Here is an 11618-nt window from a genome sequence, read left to right on the forward strand (position 1 = left end):
TGTTAGAATTCTAGCGCGAAATTAATACCAATATGTGTCTACGGATATATAAAAAGTTATTCTTTCCATCTTCCATTTAGCTTTTTAATCTATTTTAATCACCAGAAACCGCTCAACTGATTTAAATGTAGCTTTACTGCAAGGTTAAGCGTCATATACAGTTGTTCCTGACAGAAGATGAATGTCAGGTTACTGCACGGGCAATTATCCAACTTATGTTTCACATGTTCATATCATTTAGGGGCAACTCCTACTAAGTCAGTCGAAAAATCTTTATTAAGATTAATGAAAAAGTTTGATAATAAATATAGGTGTCCTTAAATGAAGACTATTGCCATTGCAAAGATATCTTAAAGTTAAAGTGTTGTATGATATCTTTTTGTGTGGTTGCTCACATTTTTTACCCTCATCTTTCTCAAAACAGCTTGTCAGAAGTATTCTTTCTCTTAACTTCAATAAATATGAAGTTAAAATGGGAAAGCTTCATATAAAAAATATTATTACATGTGTATTTATCTAAGTAATGTCAATTATTTATTCTGTTGAAAAAGAAAGCTCAAATAGTGCTTACCTTTTGTACAAATATTGAACAATACGAACGCGTTATAAAATCAGTAACAAACAGTGCTAAAATGATACCACAAACCAATAAATCAACATTCTGAAAAGACAGAAAACGAAATCAATATGCAACTATGAACAATGGCCATGAAATAAAATATTCCCAGTTAACCCTGTAGGATTGGCAATGTCAGGTAAACATTTATGAAACAAAATTTGAAGTGTAGTAAAGTTTAAAGGTAGTCTCTCTCGCCCAATCATAACTTACAAGGAAGACACTGCAAAACATATTTAAGGAACATTCGCTTTGACTATTCCCAAATCAATCCCATATTCGAGATGAAGCTCCTAGCTAGTGTTCAAGCAATATGCTTTTATCATGTGTGTGCCTTTTATCTCCTAAGTTTTGTGAGTAGTATTTCACTGGATGAGTTCTTTCCATATGGAATTGAACAAGGTGATGTATTAGCGCCGATCAATGATGATGGATCAACTTCCCCTATTCCTGTCAGTAGTCTTTTTCCGTTTTTCAACCACCAGCATGATACTTTAATTGTAAGTACTTTGTTGTAAATTTTTTTCATAAAAGTTTGTGTCAGTTTCAGTACTAAAAACAGTGGGGTTCAAAATATTCTGTCTATTTTAGACAGTTTAGATGATAATTTGTTTGACTAATAATAGTATTGACCATTACACTATAAAGTGGCAGATGAGACATAGTTTGACTTGTCACAATAAAATTATTTATATTGAGTTGATCTAACCTCAAGACAAATATCAAAAGTCTATTCCAAAACTACTATGCCCACACCATACATTTACAGCTATTTCATTTTTGAATGATTGTCTGTCTTGTCTTTTAATGTGTTGGCTTCATCATTGTCATTCATATTTAATATATCATAGGTTAACACAAATGGAGTCATTTCTTTCCTTGGGACGATGCGCACCTTCACTCCAAGCGAATTTCCACTTGTCTCTAAACGTCGAATAATAGCACCTTACTGGACAGACATTGACACAAACAATGGTGGAAACATTTGGTACAGGGAGTCAACTAACAAATCACTTTTACAAAAAGCATCATATGAGATCCATGAGTTGTTTCCTGAATATTACAATTTCCAAGCCACGTGAATATTTATTGCAACTTGGGATAATGTAACTTTTTATGGAGCTATAAATTCAACCCAGCGAACTAAAGTAGGTTACAATCTGATGATTAAGTTTGCAAAATGAATTAATTTATTGAGTGTATAGAAATAAATTTATGGGTTCGAAATAAAATTTCAATAACTAAATAGCCGTTCCTAATTTTAATTCATGTATTGTATAATTAACCCTACATTATACATGCTTATTGCTATTGACATCAGCTCAAGCAATTTTCCTTTACATGTATCTTTATATAAAAAAGACTAAATGAAATTATTTAAAATTGTAGAGATGTACTTTCCAATGCCTCTTGATAACAAATGGTCGTCATTCTTTTACTACATATATGTATAACAAGATAGAATGGACAACAGGAACAGCTAGCGGTGGAGATTTTTGGGGACTTGGTGGTACTCCTGCTCAGGTTTGGAATAAAATAATGATAGAAATATTAATATTTATTAAGATATGTGTTTTGATGCATATTGAATATCGGTATTCATTCAAAGGAGCATGGTTGCAATATGAAATCTACAGCAGAAAATCATGTTAAATCATGAAAACTAGTTTGCCTCAGGTATATTAAATTATATATTTTGTGATGAAAATTGAAGTAAGAAGTCTTCTGATTTGATCAATATCCATTCTACTTTCCATTCCCGAAACAACCCTTTTTACCCAATTTCAAGTATTATGTGATGAAATCGCTCCTTCTATTTCTACTTGTCAAGACAATAACCGTAAATCCGAAATTTGGACCAGAGTTTGCCTTATTGATTTTTACAATTATACGTGACATTTTATTACCGTCTCATGACTAAATGTCTACGTTTATCTGGGAAAACCTGTCATTATCCATCACTGTGATTATCATTTGAAGATTATCTCTGGACTGGTTTACATCGATATCGATGCCTTAGACATAGAATAATATTTCGAACATAACGTTTAGAATTTAAGAATTGTGAGCGAATGTGGAAATCAAATTTAGGGTAACAAAAAAAATCAATCTAAACTTTTTTCAGATTTTCACGCCATTAACTAAAATCGTTTGACAAAGAAAACAAACAAAACAAAATTTAATAAAAAATGTATGAAACATATTTCAGGTTGGTTTCGATGCAGGGGATGGAATAAATTTTTATGCATTAGAAGCATCGAGAACCCCAGAAATCATTAATGTTACGCGAATGTCAAACATTGATAAAGATGGAAAATTTATTTTTCGTGTAGACTCAACAACAATAAAGGGAGGAGGGTGTAACGTTGAAGGTAATTTTTCAATAGATTATAAAGGTTGATATGTTTCCATTTTTTTTAATCATACATAAGAGGACAAATGAACATGTATATTTCGTTTCGCAATTTAAATTGTCATTTCATATAATTTACTTGAAAAAAAAATAGAAAAAAACAATAGAAAAAAGCTGTTCAATATTGAAGTGTGATTTAATATGAGGATGACGGCAAAACAAATTAATTCAAAATGCTAAAATTAAAAATATTTATATAGAAACAGTGATCTAATTACTACATTTAAACAATATACACAAAATGTTACATACAGACTGGAAGAAAGCTGATAACCTTTGAAATATTTCCGTTTAGGTACTCTTACCATAACCCCAAGAGAGGTGACAATGCTTGGTGGAACAAGACTTATAATTTCTGGTCCTTGTTTTGATCATGCGAAAAATATAATGTTGTATCTGGCTGACGGAAAATGTGTTCCATGTATATTGTTTACTAAGCAAAGTGTCTCCTGCATTTCACCACTCGTGTATAGAACAGGGAAAGATATAGTCACACTCAACATAATTAGACAAAACGATACAGAGTTGTCGTTCGTTGGTTCCATTTCATTCGGTGAGTACTTAAATGTTTGAACAAGTTTTCGATTGCTAACATTAATTTTATATATTAAATATGTATTGTTTTATTTCTCTTAAAAACCAGAAGACAATCAAACTGAAGTTAAAACATGGGCGGAATGAAATAAAATGAACACTCGTCACCGAAATTTATAACAACTGAAAATCGGTGAGGCAAAAACATATATGAGGAAATTATTTATCAATTGTTCAATAATATATCTTCTATTTAATATTTTGATCACAGTAAATCATGGTTTGACAAAACATTTACTCAAACGAGCCCCAATGATTTGGAATCATCTGACTGATGTCTCTGTTAGCTGGAATCCAAATAATTTGCAAACATTTATAAGAAATGCATCTTTAAGCTTGGAAATGTACCAAATTCAGGTAATACTATATATTGCTTTCAAAAATAAACATAGAGCAAGTCCATCTTACTGATAAATTTATTGTTAGAAAATATTTTTGTAATATTGAATTGGAATTCATAACAAATTAATTCGTTATAAAACAATAACAACAAACGCAAAAAAAATATTTTGTACATGAAAACTGTAGTAAATCATTCATAGGCTTAAAATCTGCAAGAAATATCTCAAACTGCTTGATTTGATATATTTTATTTTTCTTGATACATTTTTCTTTGTAGGAAAGCAATGGCAATCAAGTTGCTGTGAGCTACCATTCAAGAATTGCTAATCATGGTGCCTTGAACGTGGAGTCGGGAAATCATACCTTCAATCTGAACTTCACTGGTAAAGCTGGTCTCATTAAAATATCATCAATGGATGGAGGGTAGGTTAATTAATACTATTCACATGATGTTATTGAGATCTCAGCAATCCGTCATAAGTGCGTTATGCAAATTGCTATTAAGAATTGGTTTAATGAGGGAGTACAGAAGAATTATTAAAGGGACATATATAAACATATGCTTGTCTAAAAAATGTGTAAGTCGCTGAGCTGTTTCTTGGAATTTGGCGTATTGGTATCAATGATAAGAAAGGCATAAAAGCTTAAAAAAAGCTTAATAAACTAGAGCCACTGTAAGGATACTACAAAGTGGTTAAATTAAACTGATTAACAGGTTGTGCCTCATCATATTGCGCAACATAACACTTTTAATACAGTAATCAGTAAAATGATATTATGCACAATATAAAATGTAGCCAGCAATACATCTTTTGCCAATTTTGAGAAGTTGAGTAAGAATTTAGCGTGTCTGTACTATCGTTAATCTCAATGTCTTTAAGTAAGATGAGATGAAGGTAATAACTGAATCTAGTATTATTTCATGAAAAAAACATCTGTAGAGCAAAACGTAAAATCATAGGAATGTGCATTACAGAGGGTAAGGTTTTCGCACATTAACTCGTTAATTGATGTATTTATTTTGTAAAAATATTTGCAATTCTTCACAGTCACATGTGATTTGATCAATAAAATTTCTTTGGAAATCTTTGAAATTTGCTCTGATGCACAAATATAAACTAGTGTATTGTGCAGTAATTCACTTCCACATACAGCCCTTGGCTAATGTTCCTTTGAGAAAAGAAGAAGGCAGAGGTATCTGTGTCTAATGTACGCATTTCTTCTTGCTACAGTTATTAAATATGATAAACTTTATTGTACTTAGTATATTATTTAGAACTTTTTAAATTTTCACATATTTAGCCATATTAGATCTATTATGGCAATAAAAATGAAAATAACGTACTGATGAATAGAAAATACAATTACCTTATTTGTCAATTTCAGTCCTTACTTCTGGTCTGACGTCTTTACTGTAAATATAAACAAACAACACAGTCGATCAGTTTGTAGTGAATGGAGGGAGAAAGACGACTTTTATCTCGATATCTCTTCATCAGATGTCGCCCCATGTCCATGCACGCTTGAAGTGGCAAACATTGATATTTCAAGATATACTATAGATCCTATGTGCAGAAACAACGATGGACAACAAAGATGTAGTTTCCAACCGCACGCCCTGTTATGTTTCAAACTGAATGCACCATCGTAAGCTTGTTTTAGGTTGTACAGTGTTAAAATGGCAATTGAAGATCTCTGTTCCCTTAACATATTTTCGAAAGACGCGACCCACAGTTCAAGAGAAAGACAATTCAAATAATGATAAAGTCAATGTTTTTGTTGTGTCGACATCGAAATGTGCCGAAATTTTTTGTTTAGTCTAGTAGGTCAGTGGGTGTATCTAAAAGAGTAAAAGATCCGCAGCTGGTCCATGGTCCCATTTTTTTCGTGGGTCCGGGATGTTTATATTACATTATATAAATATTAGTACTTTGTTTGTAGCAGTAAGTCCCTTGTAAGTTAATTTGTTCAGCGCTATTTTCATGATAATGGCAATGTACTTAAAGGAACATCGTTCAGATTTAGTGCAACATCATTTTCAGCTTTCATTTAAAAGGAATGTTCTTTATTATTCGAACATTTTTCAAGGCAACATACTTGATCTCAACAGATTCCAAACTGTATATCAATATCAGTTGCTCATAACCAGAATCATATGAAACACAGAGTTGTTTTAGCTTTTTCAGTATTCGTAGATTCCTAGGATACGACAGTCAATGCTGTTACAACGATAACGGAGTGTTGATGAATCCAAATGGATTTTTCCTACATGGATGTGGTTTTGCAAACCGGTTTCATTAGGCAGGCGACAAAGGCGAAAATATACCTTATCTGTCAAACTTCTACCATGACATTGTTCCTTACCAACATTGTTGTTTTTAAAATTCTGATGAAAGCAATGAGTCTCGTCAGCGTTGTTTATCTTTTTTTGAAAGGCGGCCACCAACCACGTGTCTGAACTACGTTCCACCGCGTCCAGGTATGCTGATGTTTCGTAGCTTATGTCTAGAACTGGAAGTTTTTGACTATTCAGTTCTTTTCACACAATGTGAGAAATGCATTTCTTAAGTTGTTTTATTTCATTAAAAAAAAATTAAATGTAGACCTTTTCGATCACTTCGATGTTTTTTTTCTGAAGCTACGAATTTCATAAATAACTACCACATAAATCTAATATTATTACATTATAGCTGGTGTGTCTGGTGATCCTCACTTCGTGACATTCGATGGACAAAGATACACTTTTAATCCTGTTGGCGAATTTACGGCAATTTCAAGTGGCAACTTTACCCTACAACTGAGAATGGAACAAGTAGGAGATTTATTAGGTAATGTTCATTTAAAAAATTCCCTCAGCTCTTGATAGATAGAATTTCTGATATTCACATGAAAAAAATTCTCACTATATAACGATATTGTATGCAGTAAAATACTTTCCTTTTTTGTTCTCGCTTTGGTCTTTTATCTTAATCTTTTTTTGATTCAGTCGTATTTTGACCGAATACTTTAAACAAATAAAATATCGTGTTTTATGTAATGGTCATGGTCAATCTACTCTCGCGAAACCTTTCAATCTTGAAATTGTATGAAATAATCTGTAAAGCAAATATTTCGCAAATGAATTGTCGCATTACACGTCTTATGGTGAAATAGAGAAAAACATTTTTCATTACTGCCATAGTTATGGCATTTCATCATTTTTTTCTCATTTTTAGCCAGTTCTGTTACATCGTTTGTTGCTAGACCATGTCCAGAGTCGGAACCAATCGAAGTTAGAGGGAACAGTATACGTGGTATAGATGTGATAGTCAACGGGACAAATGATGAGATAGATTGGTCTATAATTGACGCACTACATGTCGATGGTAACGTTGATCTAAAATTGTAGTTCTTTCTGCTGGTTGCTTTTATTGAATTGTATTATTATATTATTTTACATGCTTTTTGTTTATTTCTTGAAATTTGAAAAGGATCTGATGACTGCACTCAGGTAACTTTTATCAAGACGGCAATATGATGGTAGGAAAAAAATGTCAACGATGGCTTTTGCAGACAACATAAAAAATAAGACTTAATTAAGATATTAATTTTTAGACCATTTTTTAAAAGAAAAAAAACCTTCCAGTGTTATTTTTACATGGTTATTATTGTAAAAAAGATAGTATAAGTCTAAATAATATTTATCTTTGACACACTTTCCATTTCAATTTAATCATCATTGCTATCGTTGTCCTGATGAAAATGAACAGTACGAATAACAAGTAGTTTGTTATAGGAGCATCGATAGAGAAGACCTCCGATAATCCTCATACAGTAGAACTACGTTTTCCTGAGGAGGGCATATCAATAAAGGTAACCAGTGGAACGACAACCAACAGAACCGTATTGAATTTGTTAATCTTTTCATCGTCACAAACCAAACAAAGTAAGCACTAAGCACTTTCTTCAGAACACAAAATATACCAATACGTTAAGTATGGTAACAAACGAAGTCTTGAACGATTTTAATAATATTCAATGTAAACATTTTAAGTATGATGATTCCTACTTATCATAGACCATGCTGTGTTGCAAGTCAGCATACAGTGATATCAGTAATAAAATACCGAAACGTTCAAAATGGGACAATTCAAATACGTCAAATTCCAAGTATATGGACCCGAATGTGGAAACAGAAAACAAAGATGATCTATACATACAATGTGGCGGAACGAATGAAATAGATAGCATATAAAAACTTTAGATAAGGAAAAAAAGAAACAAATAGCAATATAACCCTCCCCCCCAAAAAAAAAAACAAAAAAACAAAAAAACAAAAACAAAACAAAATAAGTAACAAAACCCTAAACAAACAGGAGTTACATTAGGTGCTCCTGAAAATTAAGCATGGCGTGCTCCGTCAGTGGCTACCTTAAATTGGAAGTGAATATAATCCGGTGATAGTCTACCAACAATAATGCAGCTTCCCAACACGAATCACAAAGGGATCCTATCAAATCAGTTCAACTTGGATGATCTCATTCAATTTCATAAAGTATAATGCAGTGGATAAAGTAAATGATGCGGAAATGATCTGTTTTAGTGCATTGCATGACAATTACATTGATTTGTTACTTTATTCTATATTTAAAAAGTAATTTCGTTTTAGGTAATATGAGTGGTTTGTTTGGGGACAACGATGGAAATAGTACGAACGATTTCAGGACTAAGGAAGACCTAATTGTTGATGGAAATGCTTCTACATCAAGTGTCCACCACGAGTTTGGTTCAACATGTAATACATACAATTTTCCTACTTAAGAATTTTTTTTAATCTTTACTAATTGTTATATATCGACTTAAGGACAGTTCACGCAGTATGAATTGCGAAGCAGTTTATAAACTAGCGTAAACTGCTGTGAAGTCTTTATGACTTCATTTCCTATCGAATGCAGTATGAATTTAGATTTGATTTCAAATTAAAACGTAATTTAGTTTTGGATTACTTGAATTGTAGAGTGTGTACCAAATCAGTGTTATTGTATACAAAATAAAATATGCTTCCAAAAGAGACCCAATCACTTATGCTTGCTTCAATATAAACAAGATGTCACAAGTTACGTCGTGCTAAGGATACACCAACCTAACCATCTACGATTAACAGGTATTAGGAAAGCGACGATCCTGGAAATTGGAGGTATAGAGTCATTAGGGAATGCAATATCAAGGCATTCCCTAAATAAAAGCTGAGAAATCTGTGAGGAAAATTTCCATTATATAACTAATTACTAAATCTAATAGTAAATAAGAATTAGATAAGCGACAAACCTGAAAAGGGGAGGCACGGGACAAGTAACTATGGAAAAGCAATATACCAAATAACTAAATGTCAACACAACTTGAGGATATTCTCCTTTTAAATAAGATTAAGTTCACTGACGTTAATGGTTGAATCTATCATACTTATCAATTTACATTGCAGGGAGAATTGTGGAAAGCGAATCACTGTTTACTTACGAAGGTGGCCGGTCATTCTCTTCGTACCAAGATCCAAACTTTGAACCTTTGTTTCAAGATCCGAATGTTACTGATGATGCCATAGATATATGTGGAGACAACAAAAATTGTCAGTTTGATTTTATGGTCACTGGAGACCGTAGCTTTGCAATCATGTCTGCAGAAACGTCCCAAAGCTTTTCATATGTCGCTGATATTCTTGAAAACTACGGTAAGTAATTACTTGAAGTAAAAACATAAGAGCAATGCATAGCCATATATTTCCTGTCGTGACAGATTAAGATAATATACAACTATAATAAACAACGCGTATTAATAAAATAGAAAGGATAAAACAAAGCTAAAATTTAGAAGTACATGGTTTAGATTTAAACATTATAGTGTAAGGTTCAGAGGAGTTGCGTCCACAACATATTCGTACTATAACTACAACAAAATTTCCTGAAACTAAATGTCAGTGTAGTATTCATATCTATACACTTTATGACTATACATCAAACTAAATTCACTTCATTTAGCGATTTCTGAGGAGTTGCATCTACTAGATTTTTGTATTGTTAGACATGCTGAAAACATTTCCATAGTTCTAACAAAAAATAACAGAAACAAAACGTTAGTATGTCATCCACTTTAAAGTCAGTATTTCATCCACTTCATAACAATACACCTTACAAAATATCAAAACAATCCGGCAAACGGTTTAAGAGGTGTTACAATTACAAAATCTTATGGACGGACACCTACCACAATCATGTTCCTCTGTCACTTTGTGGGAGGGGACAGTTATTTGTACTTACATATTACTAATAAATGAACATCTTTAGTTTTTGAGAAAAACCCACAAGTCTGATTTTCTACCGTATTTCATTGTAAAGCAATAGAAGTTTTAATAAGTTTTATGTTGTAGATAGCACTACAAATTCATCAATGAATTATACTTCAACGATGAACACATCTATTACAACCTTAGAATCAACCACAAGACCATCGACAATTACGCTGAGTAATGTGTCTTCGACCTCGTCATCAGTAGCAACAACTTTAACAACAAATAACTCATCACCACCATCTACAATAATAACCACACAACAAACAGACAAGTCGGACGGCACAATACCAACAACGAAATTCTCAACAGCCCATAAAACGACGACCAAGTCTACTTCTACATCACAGACTTTAACGCCAACGGATTTTATTACACCGACAACAACTTTAACCAATACACAATCGTCTACAAAGTCACCCACTCCTTTGACCGTATCGTCCACAAAAGAGTCAAAAACTTCAACAAATACTCCATCAAAGACAAATCAAAGTTCTACCACATTAAAAACTGATGCGAAGACGAAACAGACGACAACAACACCGACAACCAATACAAAATCTGCTTCAGGAACAATGCAGACAACAACTGCCGGAGTTTCTTCCGCTGAAAAGTCCTCAAATCAGAACTTATTATCCACTGTAACAATCACCGTTAGTGGAACTGTTCTCGTGATTGGTGTGATAGTTATTGTCGTCGTAGTCCTTGTAACCATGTCAAGAATGCAGAGACGTAAAGGACACGGAACCATTAAACGCCAATCCAGTGATCTCGAAGCTATATCCGAATCAAATGATTCGGGCGGAATTTCTAGTATTCACATTAAAAGGCCGCTTTGTCGACCAGACTGGGTCAATTTGATGGATACTCAGTCTAAACCTTACCAATACAAAAATTCAAATTCGTATGGCGATGGAAGAAACAGGATGACGTCTTAAATTTACAGGACTATAATAAAGTTGCAAGACGGTTTGTTAAAAAAGAGCCAGTATGTATCTTTGGTTTATATTTGTTTAAGTTGCATGACCGACTTATAAGTCTTATTTTGTTTAATCAAGTAATATTGTGATTTGGTGCATCAGTTAATTTTCATTGTTTGTATTATGTCAATAATGTCGATATGTATTTGTGATTGTGTAATTAAATAAGTTGAAATGAATTGAATTCATAAGTAACCAGATATTTATTTTTATCACTTGTAAGTTATCATTAACACAAGCATTTAAATAAATCCATTTATGCATTGCCGCAGCATTTTCAGAACCTTTAGTACAAAAATAACTGAAAAATCACTGCAATTATATATATGTGTCTTAAGGCTGTTTGAAAAA

The 11618-nt window shown here is 32.6% G+C and overlaps 1 protein-coding gene across 1 annotated transcript; it reads left to right on the plus strand.

Annotated features, from left to right (window-relative positions):
• Positions 1 to 826: 826 nt before the first annotated feature.
• Positions 827 to 11482, plus strand: LOC148611769 (protein mesh-like). Its single transcript, XM_088592653.1, is given in 15 exon segments — positions 827 to 1116; positions 1468 to 1764; positions 2006 to 2140; positions 2826 to 2988; positions 3325 to 3582; positions 3835 to 3980; positions 4243 to 4388; positions 5352 to 5612; positions 6161 to 6444; positions 6656 to 6793; positions 7181 to 7330; positions 7741 to 7890; positions 8614 to 8739; positions 9427 to 9672; positions 10369 to 11482. Coding segments are annotated over 15 exon segments (3573 nt in total). The 5' UTR covers positions 827 to 900; the 3' UTR covers positions 11226 to 11482.
• The last annotated feature ends 136 nt before the right edge of the window (positions 11483 to 11618 follow it).

This window comes from Perna viridis, chromosome 7 (genome assembly GCF_037379345.1).
Source record: "Perna viridis isolate PV_CMFRI_1.1 ecotype Kerala chromosome 7, ASM3737934v1, whole genome shotgun sequence".
Taxonomy (NCBI): Eukaryota; Metazoa; Mollusca; class Bivalvia; order Mytilida; family Mytilidae; genus Perna; species Perna viridis.